This window comes from Malus sylvestris, chromosome 15, assembly GCF_916048215.2.
Source record: "Malus sylvestris chromosome 15, drMalSylv7.2, whole genome shotgun sequence".
NCBI lineage: Eukaryota > Viridiplantae > Streptophyta > Magnoliopsida > Rosales > Rosaceae > Malus > Malus sylvestris.
Genome location: NC_062274.1, coordinates 14,063,321 through 14,087,137, shown reverse-complemented (window position 1 = coordinate 14,087,137; position 23,817 = coordinate 14,063,321). Strand labels below are relative to the sequence as shown.

The window sequence follows — 23,817 nt, the reverse complement described above, 5'->3', positions numbered from 1 at the left end:
ATTTGAGATATCTTTATTAAATTCTACCATATTTTTAGGATTATATATTATCCAATTAGAGTTGTAATTATATTATGCTAAAAAATCTAGGATTATATATTATCTTTTATTTTTTTACTACCAGAAATAAAGACACAAAATAATCTTACAACACTATCGTAATTATTAAAGTTTTTTTTCATGTATCCAGGTTGTATGCCTCAAATGAAAGCCCTAATTGCTGGATGCCACTGCCAGGTTGTGAAAGTGAACGGATGGGGACCACAAAAAAGAAGGCTGAGGAAAGTTAACGAATTAAAACGCTTGTTAACGGCTAGCTAACTGTTTTTGAGTTGACCAAGCTACCTTTTCCATGCACTGAAGTTCACAAAATTACCACTAACAACACGTCCGTTGCACGAAAAATTTTTAATTGTGACGAGAATACGGATAATACATCACGTGTTTTTATGCAAGTAATGGAAAATTTTAATTTTTAAGTTATTAACCTTTTAACACACATAACTTACTATTTATATAGAGACACATGGTGTACCACTTCGTATGACGGGAACACTGAAAAATTTCTCCCGTTGTATGTCTTGTCACTCCTGTTTTCTCCGCCCTTGACTAGTGGAAAAGAAACGGCTAGGTTTTACTACCTTCACACAAGTCACAGTCTAAAAACAAGGAAACGCCTTACCGTTCACGGCGTCAAACAAACGCAGAAAATACAACATATATATATAGGAAGCTTTTAAGGGAATGAATTCCTATTTTTCAAAAAAAAAAAAAAATAGGAACATCCTCTTGACCGTTAGATTTGGCTTTAATGAAATTTTGTGGTTGAGATTCTGTGGTCTGTGATTTTATCTCAATCACAAAATTTCATTAAAGCCAAATCAAACGATAAACAAGATGTTCCCATTTAAAAAAAAATGAGGATCCCTTCCTTTAAAGGGTCTGTATATATATATATATATATATATATATATATATATATATATATATATGTAGTTTACTGGTCTAATTAGCTTTTTTTTTTTTATTTCAAAACACACAAATAAGTTCACAACAAATATATGTAGTGAAAATGTGTTGAGTCTTTGTACGATGACGTGAGGTCAAACTTTGTCGGTGACTAATCTAACATTTAATCTAATAAAATCTATCGTTTAACAAAAAAAAAAAAAATTCACAACATACGCACGAGGAATCGATCGTTACACCTAAGTTCATAATATAAAAAAGAAATGTTTTAGTTTCAATGTTGTACATTTCATTCGATGTTGCTAATTCTTGTGTTTATGGTATTGCTATACTATAGACATAATGTATAGTATCAAAAGATAGATATATGCGCTTTCATATAGGTGGATTGAAAAGTGGTAACACCACTTGATTTACTATCTCAATGTCATCTGAGGGTAGTCGGAGTAGGTTAGTAGCCTAAGGCCTCCACTCGCCTTCACTTTGAAGGGCCCCTAATTTTATTTTGTTATATATATATATATATATATATATATATATATATATATATATATCAATATTACAAATTTTGTGTATGTTCAAATAAGAAGTTTACAAATTTGGAGTTTTTGTCTAAATACAATAGTCCATTAGGCTGAGTGGCTAAACCCAACGTTTGTAAGACTTGTTTATTGGGCTAAGAATCTTGAGATAAACTTTACCGAATGAAATAAATTGGGTAATGGAAGTGTTGAACTATCTAGACAAATGGATGGCTGTTTTCCAAATGCAAGGGATGCTTATAGAATTTTGTTAACCATACAAGTTACAATTGCCTCTGCAGAAAGAAGTTTTTCAAAATTAAAGTTGATCAAATCTTATCTTCGATTAACTATGTCACCAGAAAGGTAGAATGTGTTAACTATTTTATCAATTGAAAAAGAATTGGTTGAAAAATTCGATTATGTAAACTTAATTAGTACATTTGCATCTAAAAACATGAGACATGTAATATTTAAGTAATGTTTGTGTATCTTTCTTTTTTTTATATTAATTTTTTAATAATTTTTATGTAGAATGTATTTAGCAAATTTTTTTTATACATATCAATGTAAAAAGAGCCAGAGTCAGAAAACTCTAGAACCCTACTCTAAAAGCTCGCTTAGGGCTTCTAAATTCTTAGAGCCAACCCTACAGCCTAAAAGTTATTCAACATGCACGCATACTGGATGAACATTTAGTTTAGTGACATATGTGCATAGAATCGCTCCATCTTATCGGAAAGAAACCTTGAATTCAAATTTAAATGACTAAAGTTATAGTTGAATCAAGAGTTATTTTATTTTGATCAAGTTCTATGTCACAAATATGGCTATATTGAGCCAGAATAACTTGTTTAAACTGACTTTCTTGAAGAATATGGTTGCATGAAAAAGTAATGAGAGCCAATAAGATTGGAGAGTCAAACTTGAGCCAACAAGAAAAGTTCATTGAGCTTGTCAAACATAAATACATCAACTTTTTTCAACAATACACATATTTTAAATTGAAGTTTATGTCCAGGATGACAAAATGAGTAATGTGGTGGGGTTAAGGGGATGACTGATGGAGGATGGCCGATGAAGACCTCAAATAACATGACACATATAATCATTTCACAAGTCAAAACGATGTTTATATATATGTACACACACATATACATATACATATTTCATAGTGAATGTTATTCCTTTAGTCTACAACACTTTGGAGGCACATTTGTTAGGCTGGATGAGATTGGGCCTTACATATAGTATTGGATTGGCATAAACTTGTATGACATGAGTTGTAACTCACGTATAAGAATAGGTTAGATAACTCAGTCTATTGTAGATTCATAACTCATCATGTCCAGTTATGTTCATCTCACATTTTGACATAACAAACAACGGATTGAATTTAAATCCATTTTAATTGATCACAACATTTCTTATCCAGCACACCAAACGAGGAGGTCAAGGGCAAATTGAGGAGGCAATTCAAGTGTTAATTTATTAAACAATTGATGGTTGAGCTACTACCATCAATTTCAGAGATGGATATCATGGATGTAGTGTTCAAATTTGGCATCGACCTAATACGGAGTTCAACCAATATATATTCCAAAATACAAATTCTGAGTTTTTTTTAAAATAAAAAATATTATACTACAAGGCTATGATGATGATCATGTTCTTGTTAACTTTTGGAAGTTACAAGATGGATGGTCATACAAGTTTAACGTTGTTCTACTGTGAAAGGACGGCTATCGTTTCAAATTATGAATTCGAGGGGAGGGTCCAAATTGCTCTTTTTACACCCTTGAAAAAAAAAGACATGTTACAAATTTTGAACAAAAATGATGGTGATGTTAAACTACTCAATAATGTGTGGGTAGTGCTATTAACACATCATTTTTTTACTTCTCACATATTCTTGTTAGATTTTATGCATTGATCTTCTTCATATCACTTAATCTGATGGTCGAAAATTAAGAGAAACGTGTGAGATAAAATGGGTGTATAGATAGTACTACCTAATGCATCCATTATTTCCTATACAATTACTGTAAAAGTGAAGCATTTCAAAAAAGTAATAAGAGAATTGCAATTGTTATCTTTCACGTAGATCATCTACGTTTCACATGCAAGTGTGAAAATGTCATTTTAAAACATTAAAGTTTGTCTGCCCTTATAAGTCATATTTTATATTCAATTTAACTTATCTATAAAATAAATTTGTACTTTAAATGCACAGCGAAGATACCACAAGTATATCATCAATAGTTTATTTTATCGCTATAAGTCTTACATTTACATAAAAGATCACCATCACGATAATTCGTGCAATTTGGTTAATTTAAGGGCAGCTCTGAACCCAACAATATTCAATATTAATGTTGGCCCCAAATAACACAACAATTATTATGAACCAAAAACGAACTCAACAATAATTGTTGGCAAATTAAATAAATTCGATTAACAAAAATAAAAATAAAAAACAAAAAAAGGGAGGGAGGGAGGGGCAAAGACGTAAATAAAAAGGAGAAAATTAGTGTTGGGGGAAGAAGCTTGGAAGTTGAACTGGCATGAGGCGGGATCAATCAGAGCCAGGTGGATACTATATATTAAAGTCCCTCGCTGGAAGCCAATTCCCCACCACCCACAAAGCCGCTGGCCCTAAAATTCCCTCTCTCTCTCTCTCTCTCTACACTTTCTCCCTCAAAAGCTAAAAGGAACGCCACCACCGCCAACGAAGGAGAATCGGAAACCCTAGAAATTACGCTGAAATAGAGGTTTCGACGATCCGGAATGACGCAATTGCCCTTCCCTGTGCTCTAGATTCGAGTTTGTTTGGTTGAAGGTGAGGGCAGAAGGAGGTCCAGAAAGCTTTTCAATTTTTCCCGGAGGGGTCTGTTTGGTTGCCGAGAAAGTTGAGGTAAGACAGAATGAATGAATGTGAATGTTGTTTGTTGCCGCCTTTTTTTGTGTTTTTTCGTTTGGTTTGAGGGGGACGTGTTATCTCCGGCCGTTAAAAACGGAGATCTACATGAAAAAGTTTTGAAATTTTGATTATTTTTCTTTTCGTTTCTTCATTTTCTCGGCAACCAAACAGACAAGGAAGAAAATTTGTTTGCTTGAAGAAACGAAGTGGAAAAATGGTTCTCTTTTCGTGTTGTAAAACATTTGTATGGCATATGAAATGGTTGTGTCATTTCTCACTGGATGTGTGTTGATGCAAAAGCTCAGATCTGCCTTGATTTTCTCTGCATATATTCCGAAAGTTTTCAATTTTGTGGGCATTAGCTGTATCAATCATTGTGCTTTCTAAATTATATTTTTCGGAGATGGATTAATTTCTGATTAAGTTTTATAATTTGAGCTGCTTATCCTCTTTTTTTATCCATAATTTTAGGTTAAATTTTCGTGTTTTCGTTTCGGGTAATACTCAATCATTGATGATTGAAACGTATGCTGAAAATTGCTAATATCTTATGGGGTTTGAATATTTTTTATTTTTCGTTCCTTGGTTTTTCGGTTCTGTAAGGGATAATATGTTTTTCAAATTGTGAATGTAGAGTCTTTTTTAAGTTTCTGAATTGGGTTGTCTTCTAGACTGCTTTTCCCTAACAAACAAACCAAACATGGATAAGTGCACAGCACAAATTCTTTTGTATTTTTCGTTGCATCTGGAAACGGAATCAGGTGATGTTGTTGGCCTATAATTTGTCAAGGAAGGAAATTGTTCTCAGTTTTTGTTGTAATTACGTTAACTTCGGTGTTCTTGTGTCAATGGTGTTCTGCACTGCAGTAGTAACATGCTGGCATTCTGAGCATATTTCTGAAGATTTCATTATTTTTGTAAACTATTGACAAATTTGGAATTTTACTGTTACAGTGCTCTGATCCGTGACTCTTTGCTCTGGTCCAATTGTCATCATGGTTGCCACTGCCGCTACTGCGTCATTCTTTCCGGTTTCTTCTCCCAACTCAGGCTCTAGCTCCAAGAACGCCAAGCTTGGGTCAGCCAATTTAGGACTCAAATCGAAATCTGCATCGGGTGGTTTGCAGGTAAAGGCAAATGCTCAAGCCCCTCCAAAGATAAATGGAACTAGTGTTGGTTTGGCAACTGTGGAAAGTGGGAAGCATGGGGATGACATCTCATCCCCTCCTGCGCGGACTTTCATTAACCAATTACCTGATTGGAGTGTGCTCCTTGCTGCTATTACCACAATCTTCTTGGCAGCAGAGAAGCAATGGACGATGCTTGATTGGAAACCCAAGCGGCCTGACATGCTCATTGACCCATTTGGTCTAGGACGAATTGTTCAGGATGGTCTTGTCTTTCGCCAGAACTTCTCAATTAGATCATATGAAATAGGTGCTGATCGTACGGCTTCAATAGAGACGTTAATGAATCATTTACAGGTTTTTGACAAATTCAATTTCTCTGTTTATAGTTTTTGACAAATTCAAATTCAGTTTGTAGCTAAAAAGATTGAAGCACAGAATGCATGTTCTGTGACTGGTTTCACGTTCTTGAGCTTGAGTGCATTTTTTCTTGACTAGCTTTGTCATTAACTACTTTTCTTTTGGGGCTGCAGGAAACAGCGCTTAATCATGTTAAGACTGCTGGGCTTCTGGGAGATGGCTTTGGTTCAACTCCAGAGATGACTGTAAGAAACCTGATATGGGTGGTAACGAAAATGCAGGTTGTGGTAGACCGCTATCCTACTTGGTAAGTCAAAACATCACACATGCATTTTGCTCTTCTACTAGAAAAGTCATTCAAGTTTTATTTTGCCTGGTCACTTGTTCATTTATGGATTTTGACTTTAATAACTAAACAATATTTTGGAATTTTTATTGGTGCTACCATGCTATTATGTATTGTTTGAATTCTATACAATTTTAAGATTAGCTTGAATAGCGGTGGGGACACTTCAAAAGTTACTATTCAATTTGGTATTCGTAAAAAACACAAGCACGCTGTTGATGCATTATTAGTTTATCACAGTAATTCAAAATTTTATTAGTAGATATGTGGAGCTAATTTGTATTAATATTCTTCTGTTCTCTTCACTGTGCATTCAACGTCTGAAGGGTACCTATTTTCTCTCGTCTTTGTATGTTGTAATGATTTTTGGCACAAAGGTTGTGTATTATGAGCCAGTTGATGTATTCATATCCATTTGCATTCTGATTCTGGCAAGTTGATTTTTGGTTTTAGAAGAGGAAGATGCTAGAGGCAGAAGCCAACTATTCAAATTTCCAATACAAGAATGAGTGTTAAAGTATCGACGATTTTGGGAACATAATTAAGTTGCACTAATACACCATTTCTATGCCCAACTAGGTTAAATTGACAAGTTGTATACCATCTGTTTTAGCAGATGACTATATTTATCTTTGAATGGGAGAATTTGTTATTTCATTAATTTGATTGGAATATCATGGTGATAGACTCAAATAGTTTCTTTCTTGCAGGGGTGACGTTGTTCAAGTTGACACTTGGGTTAGTGCCTCTGGGAAGAATGGAATGCGTCGTGATTGGATAATCCAGGATTTGAAAACTGGCCAAATTCTAACAAGAGCCTCCAGGTAATTGTTATGCCTTTTCTTTAGTTACAGTTAGATCTAAGAAGTGTTTTCTATATTACAGATCCAAGGTAGCTTTTAACAATTCAGTCAGCAATTTAGCGCTCTTTCACAATTAAATGGTGTTTTGAAGAGTAACTGACTGGGATTGGTACGGCCGTTGTTTTCGCTGTGGCTTTTGCAGTGTGTGGGTGATGATGAATAAAGTGACGAGGAGATTATCAAAGATGCCTGATGAAGTTCGAGGTGAAATAGAGTCTTTTTTTATGAATTCTCCTCCTGTTGTGGAGGAAGATGGCAGGAAACTGCCAAAACTTGACGACAAAACAGCGGACTTTGTTCGCTCCGGTTTAACTGTAAGTCTATCATCTTTGCACAGAATTCTAATGCGTTTCTTTTAGCTGCTTGCTCACTATGAAGGATTTTCTTTTTATGTTCTTTTCCCCTCTATTTGCAGCCAAGGTGGAGTGATTTAGATGTCAATCAGCACGTTAATAACGTGAAGTACATTGGCTGGATCCTCGAGGTAGACTTCTGTCGGTGAATTTTTTTTTTTTTTTTTTTTTTTTTCATTAGTTGAAGTTGTACCAGTAGGTTTGCAGATTCTGAGTTTAAGTTGAACTTATATACCAAGCCGGAAAGTAATTAGCCGGTGTTTTACATCGAGATTTTGGATGGATAATGATCATTTTTTTAACTGAAAGACGATTTTGGTTGATGCAGAGTGCTCCCTTGCCAATTCTGGAGAGTCATGAGCTCTCTTCTATGACTCTGGAGTATAGGAGGGAGTGTGGGAGGGACAGTGTGCTTCAGTCGCTGACTGCAGTCTCAGGTGCTGATATCGGCAACCTGGGAAGTAATGGCGGGGTGGAGTGCCAGCACATGCTTCGGCTCGAGGAGGGGGCCGAGATTGTGAGGGGAAGGACCGAGTGGAAGCCCAAATACGCCAACAGTCTTGGGATTGTGGGTCATCTTCCAGGGGAAAGCGCATAGCAAAACATTGGGTTCGTTGTGGCTGGGACTACATCGGTCCCTTCGGCCTGTGCCCATTGCTTGTGTAGAAACATGCTCATGTTTCTCGGATTTATATATGTTTCTTCATCCTATAGATATATATATTCCCTCCCATCTGTCATCTTTGCAAAAAGGATAAAAATGTAGTCCCTTTGTAATTAGCCCTTGTGTACTCTTCTCTCACTCTCTCTCTCTCTCTCTCTCTCTCTCTCTCTCTCTCTCTCTCTCTCTCTCTCTCTCCGCACTAATAGTCTCTCTCGTTATGCTTTGCTCGCCCATGGTGGTTTTTGCCTGTAATTTTATTGATTTGTGCCACTCGGAACCTTTCGCTGTGTGGGAGACTGACTCCAGGTTAATTGCCTTGGTTAAACACAGGGCAAAAGACAACAAGACTGTATATTTTTGGCACTTTTCTGGTTAGATATGGCAAAATTTATTCATTGGTTCACATTTAGATCGTTTAGTTGGAAGATTGGTGTCTTAATGAATAATGACCTTCTTTTGTATTGCATTCTTTGCTTCATCAATTTTTTATTTTATTTCTCAAACTAGAAGCCCCAGTTTTTCGGCGGGAGATGATTGTCGAACACATTTTCTTCTTGCGTATGCTTCTGTTTGTTTGTCTCTTGGTTTTTATTTGATTTATTCAATCAAAAAGTTAGAGGATAGGGGTGGGCTTTCTGCTAGTAGTTTTTAGTATTCAAGTTAAAAATTCAATAAAAAACTACTAATTTGACTCAACAAATGGTATTATTGTTTCTAAATGACTTAGAATATTATCCTTACCGCATCTGCAAAAAGGTGTGAAAATTAAAAGTTGCATTTTTTAAAAAAAACAACTGTATCAAACCGATCTGTACCCACCCTTAAATGTCCTAGGCTCCGTTGATATTTATTTTTAGGGTTTTTACCACAAATGGTCCTTGAAATTGACTCTCACCATCAAGATGGTCTCTGGAATTGAAAATCAATCAATGTAGTCCCTGAAAATAGGTGTTGCAAATCAATGTAGTCATTCCGTCATAATTCTGTTAAAAATTTCGTTAAGTGCAAATGTGACACTTAAACAGGCCTCACAAGATTCATGGGTTTTTATTACAAATGGTCTCCGAAATTAACACACACCATCAAGATGGTCTCTGAAAATGACCCACACCATCAAGATGGTCTCTGAAATTGAAAATCGATTAATGTAGTCTTTGAAAATAGGTGTCACAAATCAATATAATCATTCCGCCACAATGATTTTTTTTCTTCTTATAGTAGGGCCTACTTCGAAGAGAGATCCATTCCATAAATTTTTAAAGGCCTAAGAGGGGGTTTAGAAATAGTTTTCAACCAACAATATATGCACCTTGGTTATAACATCATTATCATGAGGCAAACCTCGCTATTCTTTGAGTCACCAGACCACCAGGGAAGCGCCGAACAAGCTTCCCAAGATTAAGGTTGTGAGGATTTAGAGAATGGACAGCAAATGAGGTAGAGGAATGTGGATTGGGATAAGAGGTGATTGCATGACGTTTTTGGGTTTACAACTTTTTATTAACTATTAAATTATTAAACCTATTTGTAATTTTTTTTGGCTAAATAGCCAAAATGGTCTCTGAGATTTGCATAATCAATATAAATGGTCACTGAGATTGAAAATCAATAAAAATGGTCCATGAGATTGTCCACCATCCATGATTTTGGTCATTCCGTTAAAAACTCTTTGGGCAATTTTCAAAGCTTCGTAACTCAATCGATTCTTAACTAAATTTGATCCATAATATATCAAAATGAAGACAGGAAAGTGTAGAACAAGATTATACCTATTTGGAAGCCTAATGGTTGCCAAAGATGGCCGGAAAATATCCTGAAAAGTGACTGATCCGCGGGAAAACTGGAAAACTCGCCAGAAACTGGGTAAACTTTAAACGTTCATAACTTTTTCAATACTCAACGAAATCGGGTGATTCAAAAATGAAAATCATATTTCTCGATGAGACAAAGAGAATGATACCTTTCTTGATGGCTAACTTGCCCTTTTTTGGCCGGAAAACGGTTTGAAAGTGGCTAACCAAAACAATGGTCCTTGAAACTGAGCATTGATTTAGGACACTTACTTGCAAGACTACATTGATCGATTTTCAATTTCAGAGACCATTTTAATGTCGCGGGTCAATTTCAAGGACCATTTGTGAGAAAAATAACTTATGGGACCTATTTATGTGCCACATCAACACTTAACAAATTTTTTTTACTGAATTGTGACGGAAGAACCACATTGACTCGCGACACCTATTTTTAGGGACTACATTGATTGATTTTTAATTTCAAGAATCATCTTGATGGTGAGGCTTAATTTCAAAGATCATTTGTGATAAAAACCCTTATTTGTATTGATCTTTTCAGCTGGAAAATGAATAAATTGAAAAGTAATTCACATTTGGGCTGAAAGATGAATTGTGTGGTGAGGTTATTGGGTTGGGTATTCTACCTAAGTTGTGGCCGAGACTTTCTCCAATGGGCCTCTTATGAAACTTCAAATTGGTGTTTGATTAAAGTCCATATTATAAAGAAAGAAAAAAAAAACACTATTAATCCCAAATTAAGATGCTATTATTAAAAACCAAAGAGGAAAAAACACATATTTAATGGCTGTGTTTTGTTCTTAATACAACTCATGCATGTACAATTGCACATGAATAGGTTGAAAGCTCAAAACCCAGCATGTGACCCTCACATGATTAGGCACCAATCCCCAATTGCTTAATTGAAACCAAGTACATTGATTACATAAATTATAACATAACATCACATTCAATATAGTTAGAATCGGATAGTTTGACGAAGTTCGTGACGCTGGGATTTGGAGTAGAGGACGAAGAGAAGGAGGCCATGACGAACAAAAGATAGACGAACGATGACTAGGTACAATTAGGGGTGGATTTTTTTGCCAAATTGCCATGCCAACCGAATTGCCAACCGTGCCATACCGATTTTGTGCCAAATTTTTTGTGCCAACGGTAATGGTACGGTATTGTACCGTACCGAAAGTTCGTGGTACGGTATTGGTAATGAATACCATTACCACGGTATTACCGTACCGTACCGAAAATATAATATAATATATAATATAACACATATTTATAAACTATAATATATATTTATAATATTCTAGAAGTTCAATGTCTTCTCCAAAAGCTTCGACATCTTAAACTTGAAGAATTGATCAATGAATTTTACCTTTTGAAGTTTAGTTTCAATTTTCATTTAGTTTGAAACTTTAACTTCTATTTGGATTGTTAACTTCTATTTGTTTTGGTTTGTAACTTCTATATGGATTGTAAGCTTAATTTTCATTATGAATCTTGATGTATCATTTAAATTATTGTGTATGTGAATTGTGAATAATAGATGAATTTAGGCTACAATTTATGAGATATCAGCAGCTAAGGTGAGGTTTAAGTTAAAGAGGTGAGTCTTGTAGTAGTGCCATAGTGGTGCTTTATGCTTCTGTTGAATAATCAACCGGTACTGCTAAGGTGAGGAAGTAGACCTATAGTACTGCTTTATGTTTCCATTTTTTGTTTCAAGCTTATAATTTTCAAGTAATTCATCAACATTTTATGCGGCTGTAAATCCATTTGAAGGTGTAAATCCGAAATCCATTTGGGCACTTGTTATGAGAATTTTCTTCCGTCTATGCATTTGGTTTATATACCTTTGTCTTATTACAGAGGCATAAATTATGAAATGTTGAACAAAGCAAAAACAAATTGTCTTAAAATAAAGTGGCAATTACCATTGCCATACCATGCCAACCGAACATTTGGCAATACCGAACTTTGGTATACCGAAAATTTGGTATGGTAATGGTAATAGATTTTACAAAACCGAAAGTTTGGTACGGTAATTGGTACGAGGGTTTTGGTACGGTAACCGTACCGAACCCACCCCTAGGTACAATGGCTAAGAAATTATGAATATTAAATATTATTTGCCACTTAGTACTACGGTTTAGTGGTATTCTTCTTCACTCTTCAATGGTAAGTGAGAGGTCTTAGGTTCGATTCTCGTCAAAGGAGAATTTGAACTACATTATTGCTAGCTCATTGTATGACTAAGCACACTTCCCTCCCCTTAGTGTAGATATTGACTGTTAAAAAAAAAAATATTTAACACATTAATTATGCATCAAAACCAAGCATGCAAATGCTCTCACTTCCCACTAATCTTATACATGAAGTTGTCCAATATTCATTTCATGGTATCCTTTGAGTATGGCTCAAATGGTTTAACTAAATGCCTCTAAGAGGCCGAGGCAGGGTTGGGAGCCGTGGCGGAGCCAGGAATTTAAAGTAATGGGGTCAAAAAATAGCTTTAAAAAATCGATCATACTTTCATTTATAATTGTAAACGACATGTTCTTATATTTTCGAAACATCGTCTTACAACACCATTATCAGTAGAATCAAATACATCTTTCTCATTGTACACAACCAACTATCATTCAACTATTGATCTACCCATCCTATTACGATGTGGATTCTCCACAATTTTCATCACCAAAAAACTCTTTCAACCGAAATAGTTGCAACAGGTAAAATCAATGCTAATTTCACTAACAAGCACCAAGGGATACTGTCTATCCTTCTTTGTCTCTACCAACTTTTGTACAAGGTTACTAATTCCTTTCAACGTAGTAGCTTTGTTAAATTAAAAAAGTATTAATTAAAAATTAATTTTCATTTTCTTAAGGATAAGTTTAGAAGTAAAAGATTTTTGGGATAAGTTAACAAAGCAACGTGCTGAAGCAGTGTTGCTATACAGGTGCATAAAATTTTCAAGGGGATAACTTGACAAGGTTATTGGGGTCAAGTGATGCCAATGCCCCCACATTGGTTCCGCCAGTGGTTGAGCAATTTGTAAAAATAGTGTGTGAACTTTATCTTACTTTAAAAAAGAAATTTTTTCTGAATCCACCGCTATGAATTAGATGATTGATGTCTAATCCTTTGAATCTCGTCAATGTCTTATATAGTGAGGTTTCGGCAGTAAACAAGGGTTTAAGTAAATGTTTAATTAAATATTAACTGGATTAAGAAAAATAAAGAAGATTAACAACTAATCTAAAGTCAAAACTGGTTGTGTAAATCTGGGTGCTGGTTTAGCAATTTAGCATATTCATTTTCCTTTTCGCGGCTGCCACTTGTTGAATTTGGATTCAACGAATCGGAAGGCAACACGTAGTCGACATTCCAACACTTGCCACATGCTTGTCGACTTATTTCACCCTTTAATTTGGGAACTTGAAATTGAAACACTTTAGCGGGTGGATGAGTCATCTTCCAGACTTCCCCCACGGTTTTAAAATTTTATTTACACTTTGAGAGTTGAGTTCATGGATCCAAGTTGATTAACGGTTATAAAACGGCTAATTAATTACTTTGTTATCATTATAATTTTCTCGACTTCCAAACCATCTTTCTTTTGACCAGATACTCACATATTGTATGGGGTTTTTCTGAGAGTGGATGTGAAAACGGCTGTATATATGTTTTGTTGCTTTTAGAACATATATTTTATAAGTCGTGTTCAAATTTTAAAGGAGGCAAAGGTGTTGGTTTAGAACAGTTGGCGTAAATAATGTGTCGGTTTCTTGGATTCAATTAGATCATTTATTTGAACTTGATGAAAACGAGCTTATGACGTGGTAGATAACATGAACGACCACATCAACTGTCACATTAGTTAGTATATAAATGTGATATATAAAATATGTATGTCTAACAATATGTTGTACTCAATAAATATTGGTTTCACTCTAGTATTCCGTATGTTTGGCTAGATCCCAGAAGAGTTGAAAACTCTAATTCATATGATGTTATGAATTGAACTAACATTTCGTCTAGTTACATATTTCTCCGAATGTTTGAGGTCTCAAATTCAAATACCTTTCCCTAGAGAAATATTGTGATTCTATAAATCAAAATCTAAGTGATATACCGTATTATATCTACTAAAATAAAAACAAGAGGATTATAGGATACGCTAATTGGAGGATCTTGATGAATTATATATGTCTGCACAACAATTAGCATGAATAATTTTTCATGTACTTAAAACATGACTACGTAATATTGTTATTTTATTTAAATTATAACACGTGTCTTTATAATATATAGAAGAGTACACCACGTAACTTTAGTCTATATTGCCTGCAAGATTTTGTAACTTATCCTTATATTGCCTACAAAATTTTCTGCCAGCAAGTACTGACGATGATGTGAAATTTCCCCATATAACCATACAAAGAAATAGACAGGCTAAGCAATATGGTAAATTTAGTAATCATGTATGGATGCCGATTCAGAGAGAGTGACAGAAACAGAATCGGATTGGATGTACCGACAGCCGGCACAAACTTTTAAGCTGCTACTGTCAAGCCATGCATTCAACCGCAAGCAATGCTCCCGCACCGGACCCCACGTGGCCTTATTCGCCACCCCTCGTGCCATTGAATTTTTATACCTCCGCCTCCCCTCCTGTTCTCTATATATTTAACAGCGAAGCAAACGACCTGCACACGTTCACATAGTGCTGAACGGCCGGAAAATTGATGTCAGCAAATGAAAGCATGGAGTTTAAGGACACTGAGCTCACCTTAGGGTTACCTGGTACGACGTCAGATTACAACCATCCTCGTGTCTTTGGAGGGTTCAACTTCAAGATAAGTAGTAGTAATAGCAGTTCGAAGAAACGTGGTTTCATGGATACCGTTGATCAAATTAGCCTGCAGAAAAGCTCTGCAGCCAGCGAACCACTTGGCAGCTCATCATCTAGTAGTAGTTGTACAACAACTACCTCCGTCATCAAAGCCCCAGCTGCAAAGTTAAGATTTTGTTTTAACTTGTATATGTTGTTTCGGACATGCAGTAGTTCCGACGTGTGATATCAAATAGTTCAGTTTTCAATTTGTACTTCAAGAATTATATATCCATGTCAAAAGTTGACTAACCATCAGTACTTGTTTAGCCGCTTGACTGTCGACATTTTCATTTCAGCTTTATCTAACGAACTGCGTGTTATATTCAGAGCAAGAATAGTTGGGTGGCCGCCGGTAAGATCGATGAGACAGAAGGCGTTGGTGGTGGTGCGGAGCATCAGAAAGTATGTTAAAGTGAGCGCAGATGGAGCTCCTTATCTACGTAAACTAGACTTGGAGATGTACAGAAGTTATCAAGAGCTATTGAGAGCATTAGAGCGAATGTTCCCTTCCTTAACCATAAGTGGTCAGTATTATATAGAGTTAGGATTTTTAGTCAAAATGGTTTATGGTATGACATAATTTTTCATTTTGGTCTATAACAATGAAAATCGATAGAAGTCGTTCTTGAGTTTGTCTTCCGTCAATTATTTTGGTCATTCTACAAAAATATGTCAATATAATCATTAAATGGAGGGCTTGGTTTGACAAAAACACCCTTAAAAATGTGGTCACATGATCGTTCATGTGACACTTTAACGAGGATATTGATAAATTTTTCACAGAATAATCAAAATGATTTACAGTGGACAAACTCAAGGACCACTTTTATCAATTTTCATTGTCAAGGACCCAAGTAAAAAGTTATGCCAGTATCAAAGATCCTTTTAGCTAAAAAGCCTACTTAGTTATAATTAAGCTAAACTCTAGCTAGTACTTGTTAATTAAGAGATATTTTTCGATGTGACCGTCACACAAAGTGGTACACCACGTGTCGTTAAATAAATGGTGGGATATATGTGTTCAAAAGTTAATAACTTAAAAAATAAAATTTCTCACCACTTATATAAAAACACGTGGTGTACCACTCGTGTTCCCGTCACAATTAAAAATTTCTCGTTAATTAACTAGTTGTTATACCAATATAAATTTGTGATACAAGCACTAATTAATAGATACAAGGTTAGTAATTAATCTTGGTAATGTTTTAGGTAAGTGTATTGAGGATAGCAATGAGGTTATGAAACCTGCAGCGAAAGGAATGGATCAATATGTGTTGACATATGAAGACAAGGATGGAGACTGGATGTTAGTTGGAGACGTCCCTTGGAAGTAAGTTAATTACTACAGTACTGAGTTACATATGCATGTAAAGAAAACGTTGTCACAAATATGCAAAAACATTTCATAAAATTAAATATTAATGTGTTTAGATATATATGTAGCAAGCGAATAGAGTAAGTCTGCATGTTAAACTCCAAGGTTATATATAGTTGAGTTGACAACTCAAAATTAAGATAGTTCGGTTGACAACTCAAAATTAAGTGATGTCAATAGTAGCGATCCAAATTCAATTCTCACGGAACCTCCAAAAGAGGTGTTAGTAGAGTTTGGTTGGTAGGACGATTATATGATAAACTGTAAATTCAAACATAACTTGGTCGATTCTCCACCAGCTATGCAAGTCTTGATTTAACACTGTTGTGTAAATTAATGTAGAGCCGGTTTGGGTGACAAGGGTTTGGTCTATTTCTTTGTTCATCATAGGTTTTGTTTTTTTTTTCTCTTTGGATTTAAGTTTGGTTATGCTATTGCTTTCATGTGACTTGTCCAACCTAAATCTATAACCATACTTTCTTCGTTGTTTTTTTTCTTCCAATTAATTGCAGGATGTTTATGGAATCATGCAAGCGTATTCGGTTGATGAAAAGTTCAGAAGCTGTTGGGATAGGTAATCCCTTTTAATTTTCTTCATTTTATTTATTTATTTCTTTAAAAGGTAGTCGTATAATATTTGATGTAATTATTTTGCAGCTCCAAGGGCTCAGATTCCTTCCTGACCATGAATACAAATGGTACTGCTCATCATGTACACATAAATGGGGTCCCTATTTCCTTGTTAAAACCATTTTGGTCAGAAAAATAAGAGAGAAATTAACCTGACTGAACCTTTTTTTAACCTTTTTCTGCTTTTAGCCTTATGTTTTTCAGTGGATATTTGATTTTAATTACAGCTGTACCAGTAAAAGTAACTCTGCCATAGTACTTTTGCTGCAAATTGATCCTTTGGTTAGTAATAATAGCTCCATAGTTTATGGCAGAAATGTGCACTAGCTTTTGTTTTTTGAGAAGAGATCATTTTCAGATCTCTTCTATTAAGGTTATCAGATCAAGTGATCTGAACGTTTGAAATTTTATTCAACAACTCATTTGTTTTGACTTCTTAAAAATTATAATAATTTTTAACCGTTGGATGAAATTTTAAAGGTCCGGATCACTTGATTCGATGATTAAAGGTCCGGATCACTTGATTCGATGATCTTGGTAGAAGAGATCCAGAAATGATCTCTTCTTTTGTTTTTTGACAACATCATCGTGTCATGGATAAGTACATGTACTGAATCACAAGTCATGTGCAATTTGCTATTAAATTCCCCCAAATCAATACCTTCATTTAAAACTAAATAACATTTTCAAACTTGAATACAAGAAAGACGGCAATGATATGAATAATTGGTATAACTCACATATTTCACTCTAATCACCCTTTATTCGGTGTAGTTAGAATATCAGTGTGATACTCTCTTTACACACATGTTCAAATCCTTCAGTCGTAGATTAGATTAATCAAAATACTACTCGAATAAAAGAAACATAGTGCATATCACAATATGACCTTTATAATATTAAAAATAAATCATCGCGTATAAGGAGCCAAAATGTATTTATGTTGTTAGAATGTCATCTTTTACAGGCAAGCATAATTCTGCAAAGAAAGTTCAGTATAAGGGATAAGATTGAAGTTATTGGAAAACAAACTTATTGTTATGTGAATCATTTGGTCTTCTTTGCTTCTTCAAAGCCAAATAAGCAAACTCCGACCTTCTAATTTTGTTTTATGTTTGTTTAATATACATGATTCTGCTTACCGACTAATTAATGGGCAGCCTGTGGGGTAGAAAAAGGATTGGCAATATATTTTGTCATCTAGTTATCATGTCGATCCCATCATTTGTCTTGGGGAACAATTGAACAAATCAACCTTTAGTTAAATTCGCCAACATGCATTATGATTCTTTTATCTTTTCTTTTTCAAAATAACCTCTTACGAAATTGGTTAATAAAATTCATTATTTGCATTGAAGATTGCGGATTGAACACTCTTCTCTTACAATATTGCTTTATAAAAGTCAAGTTACCTAAATAATCCAACTAAGTTAAAAAGAGTATATGCAACATGTTGGAGAATTAGACGATGCCTCGCCAAATTATACGTAGGATAGCAATATAACGGTATCTTAAGTTTAATAACACATGTTTGCACTTAATCTATGCACTACTACATTTAACAGTTTTCGCGACAAACAACATTTAGTCGCGCAAATAGAATTTCCGTCGCAATAATAATAAGGCGACGAAATCTTCATCGTGCACAAGTCCTCATGCATAGGTCATGAAAAAAGACCTTAAGCGATGAAAAAATAAACTTATTTGTACAACAAACTAGGCTTTGTCGCACTAATTGTATTGAAACAAAACCCTTCGCGGTGAGGACAATGGACAAAAATCTATCGTCTCGATGCCGCATTCAACATCTAGATGCCGCAACACAAGTTGCGACTTGAACTTAGAATAATACTGTCACATTAACATAACTAGGGTCGGTTATTAGTCATGTCCATCTACCCTTTGATTGTTTAGGGCTAATAAAACACAAGTTAACCAAATGGGCCAGCAAAAATCAGTTAAGAAAGGGAACAACACACACAAAGGTTTGGGTTGGTGCTCCAGCCAACGAACCTGGTACACAACAAGGCTCCTTTCGGTGCCCCACAAGTACAATAATAGCATAACTTTTTACCAAATGGAAATCCAATCCAGATCTTATTCAGCTCAGCCAAGCATAGATTAATATGAGAAATATTTCTCATATTGTTTTTCTATTTTTTCATATAATTTATTTTCTTTCTTTTATTCTCTCTACCAACTGAACCCAAAAGTTTTAAACTTTAATTTTTGTTGGGTGGAGACCGGTGCCTGCAGTTCTCAGAAAATGCCACACCGCCTCTTCTCTTCAATCGAGGACCTCTTATTGATCTCCCATGGAGGCCCCCCCAGCTTAAGCTTTTAGTACTACATAAAAGGATATAGTGGATCAATACATCACTTTTTTCACGCCAAACACTGCCTTTCTCTCTCTACTTCTCTCTCTCTCTCTCTCTCTCTCTGCTGCCTGCCTTACATGTTTTTCTTTCCCTTTTGTTCCAAAGTAAATTGCTTTCTCATTTCTCACCCAAAATGTAATTTTGGGTAGTTTTGTGGATACCAAGAGCTCCTCCTCTGCTCCTCTCATTTGCTAAAAAGGGTCTCTCTGTGTTGTTTTCACAAGCACACCCAGAAGCTCCAAAACAGGTTTCTCTCTCCTCTTTCTCTCTCCTTGAATGTTTGTGTCCAGTTTAGCTAACTTGGATAGACTTCAAGTTCTTGATTTTGATGAATTTTGTTTGTGCATTGCGTAGATCATGCCCAAATTTTCCTTTTTAAGAGGGTTTTATGATAATTGTGATCTCGGGTTGGTGTAGATCTGTGTTATGCTTCTGTTTTGTTCCAGATCTGAGTTTCCATTGTTTGTTTTAGCAAAATCTAATTACTTTATATGCATTTATTATCTTATGATTTGTTGCTAATTAGAGACTTGTTTTAAAGTTGTTTCTTTCTGTAGTATGCGTTTCTTTTTTGGTCAGATTGAAGTATTTCTTAGATTTTTATTGGTGTATAAATTCTTCATGTTTTAAATTGATTGCTTTTGAGTTTGATCTGGATTTACCATCTGCTGAAGAATGGCATTGGTTATTTTGGCAACTGTACTGCTGAAGGGGTTGAAAGATTCATTTCAGTTGTTACTTGTTTATGCTTTTGTTCGGGATTTTACTGAAGAAATGTGGTCATGTAGATATTACTGATTAACAGTCCATGGACTAACCGAAGTTGTCTGATCAAAGGCTTCAACTTCATCGCAGTTTCGCTGTCTTTTAGCTTCACAAGTCATGATGACCTATTATGTGTGAAAGTTTTATGCATTGATGGAGTGATTTGATTCCTACGTCATTCTGCCATGTTGAATGTTGGTTGGAATTTGCAGGGTTTCCACCATGCTGAAGCAAATTCTAAGCAAACTTCCTCGCAAGTCGTCAAAATCTGATTCACTAGATTCTGCAGGGAGTGATTCTGGCAACAATACTCCCAATTTGGGGAGTGGGTTCCAATGTACAATTGGTGGGAGTTCTCTTACAAGCAAATTAAATGTTGTCAAGCGAGTGTCTTCAGCAGTTTTCCCGTCAAGCATTGCAGCTGGAGCTGAGGCAGTGGAGCCCCATCTATCCTTCAAGGAGGTTTCCAACCCTCAGAAGCATAGTCTATTTATCAGTAAGCTGAACCTTTGCTGTGAGTTTGTTGATTCCAGTGATCCAGTTAAGCAAGATCTCAAACGCGAAACATTGATAGAACTTGTTGATTATGTTTCTTCTGGGACTGTGAAGTTCACTGAACCAGCAATTTCTGCTGTGTGTAAAATGTGTGCAGTCAACCTGTTTAGAGTTTTTCCACCTAAGTACCGATCTAATTTTACTGGGGGTGAAACAGATGATGAAGAACCAATGTTTGATCCTTCTTGGTCATACCTGCAAATTGTGTATGATCTTCTGGTTCGGTTTATCAGTTATACTTCACTTGACATAAAGGTGGCAAAAAAGCATGTGGATCACTCTTTTATCGTAAAATTACTTGACCTCTTTGACTCTGAGGACCCAAGAGAAAGAGACTGTTTGAAAACCATTCTGCATAGGATTTATGGAAAGTTCATGGTACACAGACCCTTTATTCGGAAAGCTGTCAGCAATATCATATATCGTTTTGTTTTCGAAACTGAAAGGCATAATGGAATTTCTGAGCTGTTGGAAATTTTTGGAAGTGTAATTAGTGGGTTTGCTTTGCCATTGAAGGAGGAACACAAGATATTTTTGTGGAGGGCTCTTATTCCTCTACACAAACCAAAGTCAGTGGGTATTTATCATCAGCAATTGACATATTGTGTTGTACAGTTCATAGATAAGGATCCGAAGTTGGCAAGTACTGTAATAAAGGGTTTGTTGAAGTTCTGGCCTGTAACAAATAGCCAGAAGGAGTTGATGTTTCTAAGTGAGTTAGAAGAGGTTTTGGAAATGACTAGCATGGATGAGTTTCAAAGGATCATGGTTCCATTGTTCCGGCGCATAAGATGCTGCCTCAATAGTTCTCATTACCAGGTAATATTCTACTGCATAGATTGGCGGCCAAATTGCAATTCTTAGTACATCTTGAGTTTTCAGATTATATGTTTGACTGAAAATTTGCTTTGCTTGACACTAAGAACTACACATTAGCATGATCTTGATCATTCAACCGATAAAGCTTCTAATTCATGTTATTTTCATGCCTCTCTTTTCCCTCTATGACATGTTTTTTTGTTTCAGGTGGCTGAACGAGCCCACTTGCTGTGGAACAATGAACACATCCTTAACCTTATCGCACATAACCGCCAGGTAATCTTTCCTCTTGTCTTCCCAGCTATTGAGCGAAACACCCAAAACCACTGGAATCAAGCAGTGCTGAACCTGACCCTCAATGTGAAGAAGACATTTTGCGATATGGATGAGGAGCTGGTACTTGCCTGTCAATTTAAGTTGGAGGAGGAAAATATAAGGTCAAGCGCCGCAGCTGAGAAGCGAAGGTTAACATGGGAACGCTTGGAAACTGCTGCTGGTGTCCAACCTGTAGCCTGTAACTTTTTATCTCCCATAAAGCCTCCCGCGTGTCCTGTTGTCTGCTAATTTCTCAAGTACCAGAACTTGGCATGCATTTGTGACAGCTCTAATCGAGTATCAAAAATTGGTTCTGAACGGAACCAGAGATAGAAAACGGGGTTGATCATGTTAGTGATTGGATGTTGTACTTTGGAATTGTACTGATGGATGATCCCGCTGCGCTGAAGATTCGTTAAAGGACTGTTTTCCTTGCTGTATGTTATGTTTGTTGACACATCTTTGTATCTTTACAGAAAGGTTGGTTTGCTGTGGCCTATCTTTTGTAAGTTGTAATTTTTTCTGAGTCTATCCCTATTAAGTAGATGGTGATCATGCTCAAAGCCATTGGCTTTGTAATGTCAAAAGAAGATTTGTATAGCTAAATGAATGTCCTCATTTTTTTTTTGGAACAAATATGTTTGACCTTGGCTAGTATGGATTCACATGTACTAGGTGAAGTTCATAAATCTAAATGTTGCTATGATGACTTTTTGAACAACATCTGACTCAAGGATTCTACGCGTTATCTCTGTTTATTATGTTAGTGTTTTGGTCTTGCTTATGTTTCACAAATTTTGAGTTTAAAGTTATTTTTCTACTAAAAGAGTCATCTACATACAAACGGGAGAAATTTTGGTGGGGATGACGGATTAGGACAACTTTATGGGGGTGAGACTAGTGCAAAATCGGATGAGATCAAAATATATGAGATTCTATTTTGGTATGGTGTTTTGATTTTGGCTGAAGTAGCCATATAAAAACGATTGAATTTCGGTAGGACAGACTAACAGGGCAACTCTCGCATTTGGTGAGAATCAATTTGGGATCGAGTAAGACCAAATCATACGCCATCCTTGATATTTTGAGAGGTCCTTTGCGGATGACCTGGTTGGACTCCATTACCCATATTTTTCCGTCAACTAACCCATGTTAGAATCATACAACTGTCATACCTGAAAGAATAAAGGAGAGTAGGTTTTGGAGTCTCGTCTTTAATATTGATAAAGAAACAAGTGATTTCCTGTGATTGACAAGGATATGAATCACGGGAAGCCCTGATGATGGTGCCATGACTCATGCCATTGGAATTTGACTTCTCATCTTCATTTGGACGGTGACCACACATGGCCTGCACATATGTATACGTATACATGCACCTACTATACGTATATATATGCACATAAACATGTGTATATGTATGTATGCTGTTGAGAACGTAAATTCCACGTCAAGGAATTGAAGGATCCTGCATGTCCTCATAAAAGTTGAGCCGCTCTCAATATTAGCAATTAGTTTTTTACCTCAACTTTCTTCATAGTATTAGAGCACATTACCCACGTGTTGAACTACAACTCGCGTGCTCTCACGTTACCCAATTGTAATGTCACGTCCTAGGCTTAAATGACGCCATACATGTGCTAGGCTTAAATGATCTTATATGTAAGGGACTATGTTGAAAATGTATATTCCACATCGAAGATTAAGAAACTCTGTACGTACTTATAAAGAGTTAGACTACTTCTGGTATTACCCACTAATTTGTGGCGGGATAGGATCTCTCAGCTTCATTCCCTCACCCACCTGTCCACCACTACTGGAAGGGTTTAGTACCAAATCTGATTAGTTGCTTATCACACGCAGCTTTTATCATTAAGTATTTCTATTCAAATTTGTAAGCCTAAAAAAGCATAGAGTTGCACAGAAAACTCAGCACTCTCTTAGTTTGTGATGGGAGGAAGAAGAGAAAATGTATGCACCATCGGGGCACCAAGAAATGTCGCTGGTTGATCACGTTCGAAGGCGCCACGAGGAGAAGGGCTGCCTCTATGCTTGGTTAGTAAGAAAGAAATTTTTGAAGAAAGTTGAGGTTTTACCATAAAACCAATTGATAATATGGAGAGTAACCTCTTCCCATCAATGTGTG

The 23,817-nt window shown here is 35.8% G+C and overlaps 3 protein-coding genes across 3 annotated transcripts; all 3 read left to right on the top strand.

Annotated features, from left to right (window-relative positions):
* Nucleotides 1-4,095: 4,095 nt before the first annotated feature.
* On the top strand, nucleotides 4,096-8,239 carry LOC126601588 (palmitoyl-acyl carrier protein thioesterase, chloroplastic-like). The gene is made up of 7 exons (XM_050268316.1): nucleotides 4,096-4,404; nucleotides 5,365-5,894; nucleotides 6,071-6,204; nucleotides 6,954-7,067; nucleotides 7,249-7,420; nucleotides 7,522-7,590; nucleotides 7,788-8,239. Exons 2-7 carry the CDS (start codon nucleotides 5,406-5,408, stop codon nucleotides 8,055-8,057), a joined length of 1,248 nt encoding a protein of 415 aa, XP_050124273.1. The 5' UTR covers nucleotides 4,096-4,404; nucleotides 5,365-5,405; the 3' UTR covers nucleotides 8,058-8,239.
* A 6,163-nt stretch (nucleotides 8,240-14,402) lies between these two features.
* On the top strand, nucleotides 14,403-16,995 carry LOC126601592 (auxin-responsive protein IAA1-like). The gene is made up of 5 exons (XM_050268319.1): nucleotides 14,403-14,957; nucleotides 15,162-15,358; nucleotides 16,044-16,164; nucleotides 16,722-16,783; nucleotides 16,867-16,995. The coding sequence occupies exons 1-5, from the start codon at nucleotides 14,686-14,688 to the stop codon at nucleotides 16,890-16,892; spliced, it is 678 nt and encodes a 225-aa protein (XP_050124276.1). The 5' UTR covers nucleotides 14,403-14,685; the 3' UTR covers nucleotides 16,893-16,995.
* A 2,018-nt stretch (nucleotides 16,996-19,013) lies between these two features.
* On the top strand, nucleotides 19,014-22,392 carry LOC126601586 (serine/threonine protein phosphatase 2A 57 kDa regulatory subunit B' kappa isoform-like). The gene is made up of 3 exons (XM_050268314.1): nucleotides 19,014-19,464; nucleotides 20,195-21,356; nucleotides 21,564-22,392. The coding sequence occupies exons 2-3, from the start codon at nucleotides 20,205-20,207 to the stop codon at nucleotides 21,918-21,920; spliced, it is 1,509 nt and encodes a 502-aa protein (XP_050124271.1). The 5' UTR covers nucleotides 19,014-19,464; nucleotides 20,195-20,204; the 3' UTR covers nucleotides 21,921-22,392.
* Nucleotides 22,393-23,817: the final 1,425 nt, after the last annotated feature.